Source organism: Taudactylus pleione, unplaced genomic scaffold, assembly GCF_031769625.1.
Source record: "Taudactylus pleione unplaced genomic scaffold, aTauple2 ptg000777l, whole genome shotgun sequence".
Taxonomy (NCBI): Eukaryota; Metazoa; Chordata; class Amphibia; order Anura; family Myobatrachidae; genus Taudactylus; species Taudactylus pleione.
The window spans coordinates 1,781,527-1,800,574 of NW_028285179.1; the positions used below are offsets into that span (position 1 = coordinate 1,781,527).

At 42.9% G+C, this 19,048-nt stretch overlaps 1 protein-coding gene across 3 annotated transcripts in view; it reads left to right on the forward strand.

Annotated features, from left to right (window-relative positions):
• LOC148475120 (beta-1,4-galactosyltransferase 1-like) overlaps nt 1-18,804 on the forward strand; it is a 247,214-nt gene extending 228,410 nt beyond the window's left edge. For all 3 annotated transcript variants that reach the window (XM_088457705.1, XM_088457704.1, XM_088457706.1), the window contains 2 exons: nt 9,712-9,816; nt 15,584-18,804. In XM_088457705.1, the coding sequence (XP_088313831.1) occupies nt 9,712-9,816; nt 15,584-15,713 (235 nt within the window). In that variant the 3' untranslated portion in view covers nt 15,714-18,804. The remainder of the gene's footprint in view (nt 1-9,711; nt 9,817-15,583) is intronic.
• The last annotated feature ends 244 nt before the right edge of the window (nt 18,805-19,048 follow it).

Genomic DNA, 19,048 nt, shown 5'->3' on the forward strand with positions numbered 1-19,048 from the left:
GCAAATTCCAGCACGTCCCATGTTTTGCTCACACAATAAACTTGGTGGTGCAGAATTTTCTGAAAAGCGACAGGGGCGTGCAGGAGACTATTTGGGTGGCCCGAAAAATTTCTGGCCACTTTCGCCATTCAGCGACTGCGTGCCGAAGACTGGAGCGCCAGCAAACACTCTTGAACCTGCCCCGCCATCACCTGAAGCAAGAGGTTGTGACGCGGTGGAACTCAACCCTCTATATGCTTCAGAGGATGGAGGAGCAGCAAAAGGCCATACAAGCCTATACATCCACCTATGACATAGGCAAAGGAGGGGGTATGCACCTGACTCAAGCGCAGTGGAGAATGATTTCCGTGTTGTGCAAGGTTCTCCAGCCCTTCGAACTTGCCACACGTGAAGTCAGTTCAGACACTGCCAGCTTGAGTCAGGTCATTCCCCTCATCAGGCTTTTGCAGAAGCAGCTGGAGAAAGTGAAGGAGGAGCTAAGACGGAGCGATTCCGCTCGGCATGTGGGACTTGTGGATGAAGCCCTTCATTCGCTTTGCCAGGATTCCAGGGTGGTCAATCTGTTGAAATCAGACCACTACATTTTGGCCACCGTGCTCGATCCTAGGTTTAAAGCCTATGTGGTGTCTCTTTCCGGCCGACACAAGCCTGCAGAGGTGCAAAGACCTGCTGGTGAACACACTGTCAGCTGAAGCGGAACGTGACACGTCAACGGCTCCTTCTTCATTTTCTCCCGCAACTGGGGCTGCCAGGAAAAAACTTAGGTATCCTAAGCAACCCGCTGGCGGTGATGCAGGGCAGGCAGGACCAAGTTTGGACATCTGGTCCGGACTGAAGGACCTGGCAACAATTTCTGACATGTCTACTGTCACTGCATATGATACTGTCACCATTGACAGAATGGTGGAGGATTACATCAGTGACAGCATCCAAGTAGGCATGTCAGACAGTCCATACCTGTACTGGCAGGAAAAAGAGGCAATTTGGAGGCCCCTGTACAAACTGGCTCTATTTTACCTGAGTTGCCCCCCCTCCAGTGTGTACTCCGAAAGAGTGTTTAGTGCAGCCGGGAACCTTGTCAGCGAAAGGCATAGGAGGTTGCTTCCACAGAATGTGGAGAAGATGATGTTCATCAAAATGAATTATCAGCTCTTCCAGGGAGACCAGCCTCCAGAAGGTACAGAGGGACCTGTGGTGGTGGATTCAAGTGGGGACGAGTTAATACTTTGTGAGGATGAGGATGTACACACTGAAGAGGGTGAGGAATCGGTGGATGAGGAGGATGAGGATGACATCTTGCCTCCGTAGAGCAAGTTTGTGCAGGGACACATTAATTGCCAGCTTGTTTTGTGGGGGCCCAAACGAACCAATCATTTCAGCCACAGTTGTGTGGCAGACCCTGGCGCTGAAATGATTGGTTTGTTAAAGTGTGCATGTCCTGTTTATACAACATAAGGGTGGGTGGGAGGGAGGGCCCAAGGACAATTCCATCTTGCACCTCTTTTTTTCTTTGCATTATGTACAGTTTGGGGCCTAGTTTTTCTAACTGCCATCCTGTCTGCCACTGCAGTGTCACTCCTAGATGGGTCACGTGTTTGTGCCGCCCACTCGTGTCGCTTAGCATAGTCATCCAGCTACCTCGGTGCAACCTTTTGGACATAAAAACAGTATTGTGAGGTGTGAGGTGTTCAGAATAGACTGGAAATGAGTGGAAATTAAGGTTATTGAGGTTAATAATAGCATAGGAGCAGAAAAACCTACAAATTCTGTGATTTTAGCTGTTTTTATGCTTTTTTTCAAAAAAATACAGATCCAAAACACAAAACCCAGAACCCAAAACACGGAAGGGTGGTTTTGGCAAAACCAATCCAGATCCAAAACACGAAGAAAGATCCAGATCCAAAACCAAAACACAAAACACGAAAAGTGGCCGGTGCACACCCCTACTTTGGACACATTCTGAGCTCTGATATTGAACCATCTGTACAAACAGCAGTATATCTCATTCATGATCTCCTATGCATGCCCATCTTTATTGATCATTGTATTTGATTAATGTTTATCACTTATCTACCCATCTATTTGTCTTTGTTACAAATAGTGATATATATTATCACCTTCCCTATTAATTTATTTGTTTTTGTACATTTTGTGATGTATACATATGAATTGTATATGCCAACCCGTTTTTTGCATTAAAACCCCTCGTTGTTTCATAATCATACTGATTCTCACGGTTTATATATCAGTCCACACGAGACCATCTTCCTAGCCTAGATTAAGGTTAAGCTGAGCGCAGTACGTTTATTTATCCATAAATTCAATAACTCCCGGGAGAACATATAAAAAATAGTGTATACAATTTAACTATAAAATTAAAAAATAAGGAGTAAATAATTTAAATGTGTAAATGAGCTCTAATGTAACTCTGATCTTCGGTCCGGTTATGCTATACATTAAGAATGGTGATTCTGTGTGTAGGGGAAAAGTTATAATATCCAGTCTCCTCATTAACACTCATTATTCGTAAGTGCCAGACCTCCAGCGTTCAGCCAGCAGCAAGTGAGAACCCCACAGATAGCTTGCGCTGCTGCACAGGCACGCCGGGGAGTCAGATGCTCATAAGCGGTGGGCAGTCAGAGAGCTGTGTCAACTCCGGTGATCACCTGCTGTACGGAATATAGTCAATGAGCTAGGCCAGACGGGCCATCCAGAGGAGCAGCTGGTAAATGCTGTTAGCGAATATCAGTAAGTGGCTTTATCTGAACAATGGAGAGGAGCGTTCACACTGAGCTCTGGTGCAAATGAAGATAGCACCTGTAGTCTTCAACGCTTTTCTCAGTGAACCACAGCTTTCTCAAGAAGCAGGTGCACCCTGTAAGATCAATAACTGTTTTACTAAATACTAGCTGTGATATCGGGCATTGCCTGGGTTGAAGACTGGACCATGAACCTTTATTTGTTTACATGGGCCTCGCCTATAACCCCATCTCATTAATCCTAAAAAGGACCCCACTGTTTGCTAACATGCATGCAAACAGTGGCATAACTACCATGGGTGCAAGGGGTGCTGCTGCTATGGTGCCTGAGCTGCCTCTGTGACCCGCTGCTACCCTGCACCCAGTCATGCACACAAGTTCGGCTGGTCGGGGTCACTGAGGGGAGCCTGGGTGTCAGCGGTGTTAGTTTGGTGCTGGCCTGCCAACTGATTACAGCTGGCACACTGGCAGGCAGACATGGAGAGACACCATTGCCGGTCAAGAGACAATCAGAGCTCCTGGACCAGCAACCATTCATCAGTGATGGCTCCTGAATGGCTGCCTGTCCGCGAGCTTCACTTGGCTCATGACTGGCGTTAGATTCAAATTGCACTGGCACAGTCTGTCCATGTCTACTGCTGCCTGCCGGTGTTGTAATTAACTGTCAGCCTGGCACTAAATCCACACCAGCAGGCTGCTGATGGCACACAGCTGGAGGCGAGAGGCTGCTGGAGGGACATGGGGAGGTGAGTTGCTGAGGGGGAGCATAATGTGTAAGGGGCACTACTATGGTGTGGAATAATGTGTTAGATGGTTTGGAATAAACTGAATGTGCTCTGTGTAGGGGCAAATGTATGTGTTTTTTTACCTCTGTTGGGGCCCTTATAAGATCTTGTTATGTGGCCCATAAAGTTCTAGTTACGCCCTTACATGCAAACACAGTGGACTGACTAACATATATGTTCACTTTAAAAAGGACTAACTCTAAATTTAATATGAACTAACATGAGCCATAAACTTTGACACTTGCTGAGTCTATGAGGTTGAAAGGATACGTTTGTAGCTTTCACACAGGTTTTTGGCAGACTGCTAATTTCCAATGGAGCCAGCCCTGGAACCTGTGTAATGTAATAGTGTCCCCATTTTTTGGGATTGTGTGACAGTGTGTGGGCCTGACAAAGTTTAAACCTAGGCAAAAACCTCATCCTGGTCAAACTACACCATCATGCCCCATTTGGTGGAGCTAGGTCTAAAACTCTGGCTGTGCATAAAGGACAAACAGACAGACAGATGGACATGCTTTCTCGCTTATTATATAGATTTAAATACAAATCACCCTTAACATATGAGGGCTTTATCATGACTCTTTGATAAAGCCCTCATATGTTAAGGTCAAAATGCGTCAGGGGGCCCCAATATATTCAGCACCCCTACCTGTGACAAATACACTGGAGTGTTTTTGGACACATACAAACTTAACAGAAGAGGTGCTGCAAGCACCTACAACAGTACCGTTGTGTCTGTGGCTGGCTCTAGTGGACACATGCAGCTAGATCAGCTGGAGTACATGGGAGATAGTGAGGCTGCCGTCTAAAGCAACTTCGGTGACCAGTTTGATCCAGCGCGGTTATTATCTGTTACATTGTACAAGGTATTTGTCCATTACATCCCTGATCATATAATTGAGATCTATAGACTATATGTGAGTCTTTATAAACCATTTCTCATGGATTTCCTATATGGATGTAATTCCTAATGGAGCAAAATTAACTAACATAAGAGCTATATGAGTTATTTCTAAAAAAGAAGACCTCAATTAAACTCATAGTTTCATTACCATGCTCTTTTTCGGGACAAAGTTTAAATCTAATCCTACTTTGATGTATATCACTGTGTGATATAAAGACCACAGTCAAGTATTAGTATTATACTTATTTATATTATATACTGAAGTGTATATGTTGTGTATTTTAGTGCTTTATATGTGATTAAATTAAGAATTAATTATCTGGAGCTCCGACTGTTGTGTGTTCTTCTGCCATCTCACAATCCAATAGGATTAAATAATTAGCGCAGTCTCTTTTGGTGATATCTATTTGGTTCTATATTGGGTGTTCACATACCCTTGAATTGAGACTTGCAGCTGGTTAAATAATTAGAGACTATTTAGTTATAGTTAATAATTTAAATATATAGACAAATTACTGTGGATACACATAATAGATATATTAGCGCCAAGGTCATTGGTTTGGGTTTATGCTATATTAAATAGATTTGAAATAAATGTAAAACAACAACAATAAGAATCATAAAGATCTGTATATACAGTTCAGAACCATTCTCTTAAAAGACTGGATTAAAACCACAATGCTGATTTTCACTTACGTCTCAATGCATACCGTTATTATACTCATGTAAAGTTGCTTCTTTCTACTTTTAAATACTGTCTTTTATTTTAGCTCTCTTGTCTAGCCTTACATCCTTTATCTGCTTACAGTCTACATCAGGGGTTCCCAACCACAGTCCTCAAGGCACACTAACAATCCAGATTTTATGGATAGCCATACTTGAGCACAGGTCACTCAATTAGTACCTCAGTTATTTACATTTAACCATCTGTGCTTAAGCATGGATATCACTAAAACCAGGACTGTTAGTGTGCCTTGAGGACCAAGGTTGGCAATCACTGGTCTACATTATTACTCAAATTCTGCACACATTAGATCCCCACTTTTAATCCACTCAACAACAAATTTGTGTTAATCTCCATACATATTTACCAATACTGTTCTTTCAATTGCATTTCTACAAATCTCTTGCAGTCATATTTCATTTAGATTTCCCATTTTCATCCCTCTAGTTTACTTAGCAACACAAGGTTTTCTTTAACTCCCTAATCCTCTGTTCTGCCCTCTGCTTGCACCTTTATCCTTTCCCCCTGATCTCTTCCACTTCCTCCTCCCATTCTCCTGCCTTCTCTCCCATTACTTCCCTTTCATCCTGTTCTACGTCGCTTTGTCCTACTAGCCCACCACTAATCCCTCCTCTCACACTCCTTTCCCAGTCAATTCACACCACTGCCAAATACATCTCTCTCCCTGCCCACCAACTACAGGTTCCCAATCTAGCTCATGTGCCCAGACCATTGCTAAACTCTATTCATATCGGTCTCCCAAATTAATCTCACCTCCATGCTACAGTAACCCTGATAATCTTATTCACATCTCCCCCACAAATGCTATCCCTCTATCCTGTGCCCTCTGGAATGCCAAGTCAGTTTGTAATAAACTGGTCCCTACCCATGACCTTTTCATCTCCAACTCCCTACATCTCCTAGCCATCACTGAAACCTGGATTTCACCCTCTGACACCACTTCTCCTGCAGCTCTCTCTTCTGGGAGCCTCATCTTCTCTCATACCACTCATCCTGGGGGTCACCATGGTGGTGGTGTTGCGGTCCTTCTATCCGACAGTTATTCCTACAAGCTAAAACCCTCTGAATCATCCCTTACATTTCCCACATTTGAGGTTCATGCTATACGCCTCTTCCAACCAGTAAACCTCAGAGTAGCTGTCATTTACCGTCCCCCTGGCCCTCCCTCCAAATTCCTTGACAACTTCGCTTCCTGGCTCTCTCACTTTCTCTCCTCAGTTCTTCCTTCCATTATCCTAGGTGATTTTACTATTCCTATTGACATTCCCACAGAATCTTCTGCCGCTAAACTTCTTACCCTCACCTCTTAATTTGGTCTCTCCCAATGGACCGCATCACCCTACCATGTGAGTGGGCACTCACTTGACCTTTTCTATACCCACCATTGTGATATTTTGGATTACTCCAATTCCCCTTTCACCCTCTCTGACAATCACCTTCTCTCTTTTAACTTTTCTCTCTCTCCTTCCCCTCCTCTACCCCCTAAGGCTACCATTACTAAGTGTAACATTGAGGCTACTGACACTGTTGCTTTACCTCCCTGCTGGACTCTCTCTTCTTTCCCCTATACTTTCTCTTTCCTGTCCTGAACAAGACACTTCCCTGTGCAATGCCTCCCTTACTTCTGCTCTTGACTCTGCTGCTCCTGCAATAACTACTCACTCTCTAAGATCCACACCACAACCCTGGCATTCCAATTGCAACAGATACCTGCAAAAGTGTTTGCAAATTGCCGAGCGTCAGTGGAGGAAATTACGCTCTAAGGCAGACTTTCTCCATTTCAAATGTATTCTCCTCCTACAGTACTCCCCTGTCCTTCTCCTAACAATCATATTTCAAGAACCTCATCTCCTACCAGTCCTCAAACCCACGGCGTCTCTTTGCCACTTTCAACTCCCTCCTCTGCCCTTCCCCTCCTTGCCTCCCCTCTTTGCTCTCTACCCTTGACTTTGCCACTTACTTTACATCTAAAATATACTCCATACATGAGGACATCATATCCCATCACACCGTCAGCACTCCTGCCCCTCCTTTCCTTGACCACCCCTCCCCATCTGTCTCACCAACTATGACATCATTCTCCCCTGTTTCTGGAGATGAAGTCATGGCCCTCATCTGGTCCTCCCCTAATTCCACCTCCCCCATTGACCCTATCCCTTCCCATCACTCTGTTACCTGTCTCCTTCTGAATGTTTCCATCTTACCCACCTCCTCAATCTTTCCCTATCATCTGGCACTGTCCCTTCTGCATCCTTCTGATCCTAACATACTCTCCAACTACTGACCCATCTTTCTCCTCCATTTTGCTTCCAAACTCCTTGAGCGTATTGTTTACGACCACCTTCCTTTACTCCCACTCCCTCCTTGACTCATTGCAATCTGGCTACCATTCTCTCCACTCTACTGAAACTGCCCTCACAAAAGTATGCAATGAGCTCATTATTGCCAATTCCAAGGGCCACTACTCTCTGCTCATTCTCCTTGACCTCTGCTGCATTTGACACTGTAGACCACCCTCTCCTCGTGCAAATCCTTCACTCTCTTGGTTTACATGGCACTGCCCTCTTCTGGCTGTCATCCTACCTCTCTGATCATTTCTTCTCTGTTTCCTCTCATGACTCCTCTTCCCCCCACTTCCACTAACAGTAGGAGTTTCCCAAGGTTCTATTATTGGACCACTCCTATTCTCCCTATATACATCTTCTTTAGGTGAACTCATAAACTCTTTTGACCTCCAATATCATCTCTATGCTGATGATACTCAGATCTACCTTTCCACCCCTGACCTCTCCCCCTTGCACCTTTCCCATATCTCCAACTATCTCTCTGCTATCTCTTCATGGATGTCCCAGCGTTTTCTTAAACTTAACATGTTTATGACTGAGCTGATCATCTTCCCATCCTCTTCCATTACCTCACTTCCCACAATTTCATTATTTATTGATGGCACAACTATCCCCTCTAGTCCCAAAGTGTGCTGTCTTGGAGTTATCCTAGACTCCTCCCTCTCCTTTAAACCACACATTCAGCACCTCACGCAGTCCTGCTGTTTCCACCTAAAAAATATTTCCAGGATTAGACCCTTCCTCAACCAGGATGCTATCAAAACCCTCATCCACTCGCTGGTCATCTCCAGATTAGACTACAGTAGCCTTCTCCTAACTGGCCTCCCAGTCTCCCTCCTCTCTCCAGACTACAAGCGGTCCTCAATGCTGTTGCTCAGTTCATCTTCCACTCCAGATGTTCAGCATCTGCCTCCCCTCTCCTTCAAGCCATACACTGGCTCCCCTTCCCCTTCAGATGCCAATCCAAAGTTCATACACTTGCCTACAAAGCCCTCACCAAATCCTCTCCCACCTACATTTCTGACCTTCTCTCTCTTCACACTCCTGCCCGTCCACTTCACTCAACAAATGCATGCCGCCTCTCTTGCCAACTGATTACTTCCTTCCATACCCGCCTCAAAGATTTTGCCTGCACTGCTCCCTACCTTTGGAATTCTCTCCCTCTCCCTCTGAGACTCTCCACCTCTCTACAAATCTTCAAATGGGCTCTCAAGACCCACTGCTTCATCAAGACCTTCCAGCCATCTTCCTAACCCACTTCATGCTCTTTCCTCCCTATCTACCCCTTCTGTGTCATGCCTCTCTGTCTGCCCCTCCCCTTTAGAATGTAAGCTCTCACGAGCAGGGACCTCTTCCCTCACATGCTTCTCTTTACATTTTCTTCTACTTCTTACTTCCCACAAGGGCACCTAACACTTGACTGCTAACTCCCTGCTGCTTATTGTATTTTAATCGTTATTGCAGCAATTTATATAAACCATGTCCTTGTCCTGCACTGTATTGTACTGTAAGTTACTCGTTTCTTGTTCACTTATTATTTTATGTACTCTGTAAGGCACTGTGGAACACTTGTGGAACCATATAAATAAAGGATAATAATAATTCTAATAATAATAAATGTCTGCACTGTGGATTTTAGTGAAGCTGCATTTCTCACTGAGGGCGTGATGTATCAAAACTAAAAATCTGGTCAAACCTAAGAAAATGCTATTTCAGGGGTTTGACCGCAATCACTGTATACACCAAGTGCTTGTTCCCATTTGGCAATGCCATCTATAGATGGGGTTGCCTGATAGAATCCTATGGGCTTCTTAACAGAGTTTTCCCCAAGAAGGATCCACTAGGATCCCTCCTAGGGGCTTACGCATGCACTGGCCGATGACCATGCATGCGCAGAAAGACTCCTGGGCCATAAACCAGGAAGACCCCCACACCGCAAAGGACAGCTCTTATCAGGAGAGCTCTGCTTAGATTTAATCTTAATGCATAAAGCATTATTAAACACCGGTATGCATGTGATCAGTGGTGGAAGGCAATGCATCCAAAATGTGATGCTTGATGCATCCCGCTCTTAGTGGTCGTAAAATCTTCAAATACTGTAGTTACTTCACATACCAATATGCATAATTTTGAGTTGAGCGCTAATTATCATATCATTTAAATTTTTCATCAGGGTGGTCTCAGCAGGAATGAAGGTTGAACGTCCAAATCAAAATATTGCCAGATCCAGAATGATTTCACATAAGAGAGATGTCGGAAATGAAGAAACAGGAAAAAGGTATAATACAAAAAAGGACACTATAATTAATAAAAAGCAATTGTTTTATGGTGCACTGCTTAATTAATTGTAAATGTATCGTTTAATAATGTACATCCATAAGAATTATAGTATTTGGTTATAGAAGAAAGGTCTCTTTGGAGAAGCCTTATTTCTTATCATTGTTTGTTGTTTTCTTGGCTTAATTACATTTTCAAAGTTAGCCCAGTTGCTCCTTTATTAGGCACGTTAGTGCATAATCCTAGTCATACAATTTCATTGAGAAGAGTGCTTCAAGAGTTAAAAGAAAGAGGAGAGTGTAAGGGAGACAGGGGAGAGAAGTGAGGGAGACAGAAGAGAGCTGGAAAGGAGAGCAAGAAAAAAAGAGAAGAAAGAGAATGTAGAGAGATAGCGGAGAGAGAGGAAAGAGAGTGGCGAGATCTAAAGCAAAAAGGGAGAGATAGAAAGGAGAGAGAGGAGAGAGCTAGAGAGAGAAGTACTAGAGGAGAACTGGAAAAGAGAGCAGGAGAAAGAGAAACAGGAAAGATATAGAGGCATATTTCAATTAGCCGCAGGGTTTTCCCCCACGACTAATTGCCAGCCAAAATCCCTGTGGCGGGGGGAAAAACTATTCAAATAAATAGCCTTTTCCAGCACTGAAAAATCGGAACTCACGTGTGGAACACACTGATTCCGTGTAAACTGCGGAATCAATGTTTTTTTCCCCGCGTGCAAGCCCTATTTGGTGGTTTTTATGCGGATTTCACCTCGTACCTCCATGAGCTGCAGGGATTAGCAAGCGGGGTCTCGGGAACTCGCGCGTGAGGAATCCCGGCTAAGTGAATAGGTCCGGCGCTGCAATTAGCCATGGGGTAAACCCCACAGCTAATTGAATATGCCCCTTACAGGAGAGAGAGAATAAAGAGAAAGGCGACAGATAGTTGAGAAAAGACATGATATATAGAAAGAAGAGAGCGAGAGAGAGGGCAGATAGAAAGGAAAGAGATAGAGAAGAGAGAAAAGAAAGATGACAGACAGAAAGGAGAGAGAGAAAAGAGAGAATAGAAAGAAAGTTGAGAGACAGAAAAGAGAGATAGAGGAGAGAGAAGAGATAGAAAGAAGAGAGTGAGAAAGGAGAGAGGAAATAGAGCGGGAGAGAAAGAGAAGATGTAGGAAGGAGAGAGAAAGAGATGGGAATCCCCAATACATGCAAGCACACAAAGGTGAGTGTTTTTTCACTTATTGCTAATAGCAAGGGAACATATCATAATCGTTATAATTGAAGCAATAGATTTTACTTTACTTAAGCTATCGTTTAACATTAATATAACTTTACAAACTGACATTTTTAACTGGGAGTGACGTAGTTGCGTCATTGAAGTTCTCATATCATTAGTAAAGAGGGAGTAATTAGTATGTTTCTTTGTATGCAGCAAAGTAATTTGGTGTGAATAAAAAATGGCATTTAAACTTTTCAAAGACTAAACCACTCTAAATGGTATAGCACATCTAAAATGTATGTTCATTTCTATGTGTTTTACCCATTTTCATAGTGCATGTGTGTTAATGAGTCCTTGTAGCTACAGTATACTGTAGTTCACTTTAGAAAAAGACCAAAAAAGCTAAAACGTACTATATTATTACTACACTAATATACTATAAGCTACATATAGCCTGAGAACCTCAAAATTAGTTAACCCGGATAGCTAATAACTAATAATACTAATAACTAGAAATAAAGAGACCAGACATGTAATGGAAAGTAAATAAGGTCACAGCTTTTATTTAATTAAAATTTCAACAATTAATAAAAAGGGTTGCCAAAGAAAGCATTGTGAAACTCAGCTCTAGTCCAGATGTATCAATGTGGGGGGCGGCTGTACACCCTCTAATGCAAATTGAGCTGCAAAAGCTTACATTCCCCTCTCTATTAGCTTAGCACTACTAAGACCCAACCTTAATGGAGAAGTCCAGGTACTCACTTTGGGCAGAGGCAGCTCTCCCTGTGAAAGGGACAATGGCCCTGATTCAGAGCGCTCGCTCTGAATCAGGGCGGCTTTTTTTTGTGTTAGCCTCCTAGCCGCTCGCTAAGCTGTGGGTGACCACCCACAGCTTTTGCGAGCGGCCAGGTGATGGTTGCAATGGTCGCGACCATCGGGGCTTGCGACAAGACCTTTGTGGTAGGGTCTCGTTCCCGCAAGCCGCAGTGAGCTTCCTGCTCTAAATAGAGTAGGAAGCTCACCACTGACATCATTGGTGATGTCAGTGGTACCTCCCACAAATGGCAGGCATTCCTTCGGGAATGCCCCTGTTTGTGTAGCCACTCCCCCTGCCCACCTCCAAAATGGGGCAAGCTGTCAATCACAGGTGGCAAACATCAACCCGCTTGCGAGCGGGTCTGAATCAGCCCCAGTGTCCCTGCCGCTTCCTCTTGTTGGCCACTGAGAAGCAATGATTTCCTGCCCAGATGAGCCTTGCTAAAAACCAAATTACATTTATCGGAGACGAATAAGACAACAATCACACAGGACATACGACAGTAAGACAAAAAGGGGGAAGGATAGGCAGAGGATCCAGAAAAAAAAAGGAAGTCAGGGCCTGATTCAGAGCCGGACGCTATTTGCGCTCGCTCATTCAGAAAAAGGGGCCGGCTATTTAAATTGAGCGCTCGCTCTTTGCGGTCTGTTGACGCCTCTATGTCTGAGCGAGCGAACGAAACATGCGCTCGCTATTTTGTAAAAACGCCCCAGGCCGCTCGCATCCTACGTCATCTCTGCTATTTATTAGATTAATCGAGTATATCGAAAGGCATCTGAACTGCTCGCAGTGCTTGTGGTTGGATTTTCCTACCGCAATCATGCGAACAGTTCAGGCTAAGAAACAACCAAGTGACGTGTTCGATGACGCTGCTTTGTTAATTATGTACACCCTTAAAACGCCCATTTTGACCGTTTGGCACGCCTGCGTTCGGATCTCCACTCCCCGTTTTCAAGCACCTTCCCCTAATACCACCCACAAACGCCTCATCCTGTCACTCAAATTAGCAGGCACTCGCTATTTTGCGAGCGCTCAATTTCTGACCGCAATGACTGGTTGGCGCATGTGCATACGCATGCGCAGTTGTGCGAACATCGCTCGGAGCGAACGATCGGCCGCTTACGAGCGGCTCTGAATCAGGCCCTCAGTTCACTTGTCCCTATCGTTTCTAAAATCTCAAGACTCTTCCTTCCTTTGCTGCTAACTAGCCCCTTTAAAAACTGCAAATAAAACTATGTGAGAAGCTAAACCACCTATGTAATCTTAGGCTTATACAGCCTTCAGCTACCGTTTATATCTTTTTTTTATAACTTTGATTTTAATTGTGTCATTGCCAATGAGATCAGTGACTAGTTTCAGCCCACCTGTGCTCTTCCAACAATGATAATGTACATAGATTAACACAGACATGAAACATTTGCCATTTAAATATAGTCTAATACAATGTTATTCAACAAACATTTTACACTTGAAATAACGTAGTTTTCAGTTGATCAAGACCTACATATGGAAATAATTAATCTGATGCAGAAGTGGTTGAATAGAAAAGGGAGGGGGGTTTAACCCCCTATTGTTCCTCAGCACACTGAATTATACTAGCAACAATATATGAACACTATATGGTAATAGAATTTCAGAGATATTGGTTGCATGCATTTGCAAATACATGGGAAGCTGCTGGGCCTCGTCACGGCTTCTCTGTCACTAGCAGTCCCTAACACTAAAAAGTTCACGTCCGGAGCGCAGAGAACCCCAAAATAACATCCAGCCCAGGACCCCCCCAGGGCATCACACAAAAAAATGGAAAAATAGTGACAGTGCTGTGTAAAGTACAGATGTGTGCAAGCAATTATTAAGTGTTGAAAGAGTTAAAATATATGTGAAAAATTACATGAATAATAAACAAACATAAAAGGTGATGTGAAAAGTAACTATGTGTATTAAGTGGTGATGCCCTGAGGAGGCCCAGCCAGAACAGCCCCGGGGGCCCTATGCCCAAACGCTCACCCCAAATGTAATGTATGCCAATTAAAGCCTCAGAATAAAGGCACATATATATTTTGGCAAATGTAAGGCCTCATGATAAAGGCACATACATAAATGCATCCGAATTGAGAGCCAGCTTACCTGGGAGTCACCCCTGGGAACTCCAACTAGCACTACTAGAACCAGCATGCCCTGCTAATGCTGGCTCATTCATGCATCTCCTGACCACAAACAAAAAAATGGCAGCTGCTCAATCAATCTGGTAGTACTTTTTTCAGGTGAATGAAAGGGAGGGGTCATACCAAGTAGAAAAGGGAGGGAGGTTTAACCCCCTATTGTTCCTCAGCACACTGAATTATACTAGCAACAATATATGAACACTATATGGTAATAGAATTTCAGAGATATTGGTTGCATGCATTTGCAAATACATGGGAAGCTGCTGGACCTCGTCACGGCTTCTCTGTCACTAGCAGTCCCTAACACTAAAAGGTTCACGTCCGGAGCGCAGAGCACCCCAAAATAATGTCCAGCCCAGGACCCCCCCAGGGCATCAGACGAGAAATGGAAAAAGAGTGACAGTGCAGTGTAAAGTATAGATGTGTGCAAGTAATTATTAAGTGTTGAAAGAGTTAAAATATATGTGAAAAATTACATGAATAATAAACAAACATAAAAGGTGATGTGAAAAGTAACTATGTGTATTAAGTGGTGATGCCCTGAGGAGGCCCAGCCAGAACAGCCTCGGGGGCCCTATGCCCAAACGCTCACCCCAAATGTAATGTATGCCAATTAAAGCCTCAGAATAAAGGCATGCCATTTTTTGTTTGTGGGCAGAAGTGGTTGAAGTAGGAATTTTTCAATGGAAGTATGAAAAATCAGTTTAACATACCACACTGTAGTTCCCCTTACTGTATACACATTATGCAACACAATAGTAGTGCACCTTATAACACCTTATGCCACACAGTAATATCCCATTATGCCACACACAGTAATACACCTTATAACATAATTTTCCACACAATAATGCCCCTTACACATTATATCACACAGTAATGCCCTTTGCAAGTGATGCCACACAGTAATGCCCTCTACAAAAATTGTAGTACAAATTATGCCATCAAGCATTAATGCCCCTTATAACATTATGTCCCACAGTAAAGCCTCTCCTTTCACAACCGACGGCATCGTTCCAGCAGCATCAGTGTCACAGAGATGACATGATGAGTGGAGACTCTTATCTCCATGTGTATTTAGCGCCTGGCCCCTGCAGAATGGAGAGACAGTGGCACCACTGTCTGGTGCTTCAAATCTTGTTTGCAAGTTTGCGAGCCAATCAGGAGCCGGCGCTGACCCAGCTCCTGATTACCTGCCAGTCCGCAAGCTCCATTTGGCTCGCAGACAGCACCAGATTAAAAATAATGGCGGCTCAGTGCTGCTGTCCCTCCATCCATGGATGTCTGCCAGTGCGCCAGCTGTAATCATCTGCCAGCTTGGCACCGGATCTTCATGCAGGTGGCGGGCGGCTCAGTGTTTGAAGTGCCGGTATACCATACCATTGTACACTGGCACACTTTGAGGACTGTCTATTTTATATGTGGCTATCTCAAAGTCTAGTGCTAACTTATATCATTGATATTGTGCCAGCTTATCCCAAAGTGCCTTGTGCAGTCAAATAAACACATATCTGCCATCTCTGTTGTAATTTTTGTTTGGTGTAATATATATTGTAACTAATCTCATTTATTTTCCTTTGGTCTAGTTTTCACCTGATAAAACAGGCTGCTAAGCACATGCACCTGGACGGACTGAGCTCCTTAGACTATGCTGTCATCAGATACACAGACCACCAGCTTTATACTAAGATCAAAGTTGACATCGGATCTTCGTAATAAAACAGACAGTATTATTTTCTTAATTTATTAACAGTATGTTTGGACATGGACATCAATGAACTACTGTATGTGACTGAATGTTTCTGCTGCTATGTGTTAATGGATTGGCTGTAAAACAATTAATCTATGAAAGCCTGGACAAACAAGTGCTTTAATGGTTTGGCACAGTGCACACTGGTAGCAACCTGTACTTTGTTATGCATCTTTTTTCTGTTTTCAATAATGAATCTGAATCAAGTGTAAAAAGCAAAAGTAGAAACACAGGAAGAAAAGAACACAGATGTGAGGGTGGAGTGTTTGAGGTGGGGGTAATAATATTCAAATTTACATAAAAAGAGAGAATAATAAAGTGAACATTATTGTCAACTATGAGAAGCAGCATAAATAGTACATACAATGGGCTCCACTGTACCTAATCTTTATCATGCTTCTAGAATAAACAACAACTGTTCTAGACTATTTTGCAATTTAGATTTCTATTAAAGGTCATCATATCCGAGTCCTATATCCCAGCCAATGTTCTCTACTGGCAAACCATACTTGTCTTATACATATTTACTTACTTGTTTTTTTTTATGCTCTGCAAGATGCTCAAAGGTCAAAGAGGAAAGGGTGGAGGTCTGGAACTGCAAATTACATTTCCACATCTCCACCCCTGTCCTGTAATGTGCCATGAGGGGCGAGGCTGCTATAATGCTATTCACAATGATTCATGTCATTATGCTCCTGCACACCTCACTAGAGAATGACACATGTTGTAGGAGTCTTACAGATATTTATGGAGAGTAATTATGGTCTAATCAAAGTTTCTCTTGAAGTTATTGCAAATACACCAGGGAGAAATATATGAAAACTGATGCACAGGAAAATCGTTGTGATAATTATGGCTATGACTTTCTTGTTTTTGTAGTGAAAGTTATAAAATCTCAAAAGACATTTGATGGCTGATACTGGTATCACAACAAATTTCTCTGCATCAGTTTTAAGACAATGATCATTTTGGGTTACAGGCTGGATTACAGTTTCATCATCTAATGTATTTGAATTCTTGGTCCTATATACATGGTTTCATCAAACTACTGGAATGGAAATGTGTAAAGGCCTATAAAAAGGAGAATATATATCTAATATCTTTGTAATTGTCTAATTGATATCTCCATGCACATAGACCTACACATTCATATGTATAATGGTGCCAGCTAACCAGTTGCCTCATGTGCTGTCCTTAGCAGTGGCATATCTATCATGAGTGCAGGGTGTACAGTGCACACATTCCCATGCGTACACAGTGCACCCAGGACTGACCACTGAGCCTCCCTAACGGTGCGCCGGGTCCCTATGAATCTTCCGTGGTCCCATCTTTTTAGTGATGTATTCAGAAAGATGGTGCCTCACAGGAGCTAGCAAAGATACAGGCACTGAGTCATTGCTCTCTTCTGCACATGCACCAGCTTTCAGAATTCATCACTGGATAGATAGCACCACGAGAGAAGAATAGGGAGCCTGTGCACCTCATGAAAGGCACATTCAAACAGGTATAGGGGAGCTAGCTCGATTGTGGAGGGACCCTCTGCACACAGATCCCCCCAATTCTTAATACAGTACCTGCTCTGCCAGCACTATGCATTCAGCAGCAGCAGGATCCCTCGTCCGGATGCCAGAAAGTCAGCAGGAGACTGCCACAAAAGGTAACTACTCAATCAGGGGCTCTCTGTGGCATATTGGGGGTCTGCACTGATATATAATATTAATATGGGGACACTGCATGGCAAACGGAGGCAATATGTAGTGTACTGGGGGCACTGGGACAGAATTTTAATATGTTGGCTCTTGTGGCATACTGAGGGGACAGTATGAGGCATACTGGGGTACACTGTGACTAAATATTAATATGGAGGGCTCTGTGTGGCATACTAGGATGGCAATAAGTGGTGTACTGAGGGGGCACTGGAGCATCATATTAATATGGGGGGCTCCGTGTGGCATACTGGGGGAAGCTCTAATATATAATATTAATATGGGGGGCTCTATGTGGCATACTGCAGTGAGCTGTTTTTCACATTGGGGCACAGTGTGGCATAATGTTTATACTGGGTCACTGCGGCATAATGTACATAATGGGGGCACTGTGTGGCATAATATAATTTTTGGGGAGGGGACCCCACAAATTAGTCGGCCTGGGGCTCTAACAAATCTTAATCTGGCCCTGCAAACAGGAATGCCAAGTGTAAAAAGGAAAGTTCAAGGTTGATTATATTATTTACAGTTAAATATAATATTAGCTAGAATTGGTAGCCAAAGTTACACAGCAGACCCAAATTAAAGACAAGAGCTGGTTTCCTGGATTCTCAGGTTGCAAAAGTCCTGGCCAGCTTATAATTATACCACTATTACTCCTTCTTGTAGGTAAGTAAATACCTTGTTTGGCTACACCGCCATACCAATTGCTTTGAATAACGTTTGCTTAATTTTTTTTTAAATCATAGTAAAAAAGTAAAGTACTTGTTTAACTAAAAATTGGTTCAAGGATTTGCCATTACATCATTATAAATCATTGAGTTAACTATACTATTTACAAAAGTGTGGGGAAATAAGTACTTTGAAATAAAAGATCCTAAAATAAATTTTTTATGTTTCATTGATAACATAAATTAATTATTTTAAATTCATAAACTAAGGTAAGATATCCAGGTATGGATTTATGCTTTGGGTCTTTTGTTCCCATTTTGTTCTTACATTTCCCGTTGTGTTCGTCAGTAACATGTCTGCCACTCAGCTGTTGACTGAAGTTGAAGAGCTAATAATTAAAAAGACTAAAACAAGTGACAAGGTAGGAGAGAGTGAGATAACATGAATTCATGTTCTTTAAGAGCACATAAACCTACTGTATGTGGAATCAATTATCACCACACAGTTTAAACACACAGGACTCAAACTGCTTATTCTTCCACTTGCGGGTGTTCCAAGTTTTGTCATCTTTGGATTCCACTAATAATGCATTAACTGTTGTCCAAACTCTTTACTATTTTCCATGTTTTGCAAAATATTCTCCTTCTGCATTTGGTTGTATGAATGTTGTATATGTATTTCCCTACAATACTTTTCATAAACATGTTTGTAATAAAATATATTTTTACTTATAAATCCATCAGTTTGGCTAGTACCCCACCTTTATTGAAGCATACAAGATGTAAATGGTGATATTCCAATAATTTGAGTTTTTTCCACAAATAACAAAATGCCTTAGGGTGACCGTAACTAGTCCTCCATTTCTGCTATCTATCTTTGGTCCTGATTCAGCAAGGATCGCAATTGCAAAGCTGCACGCAGGA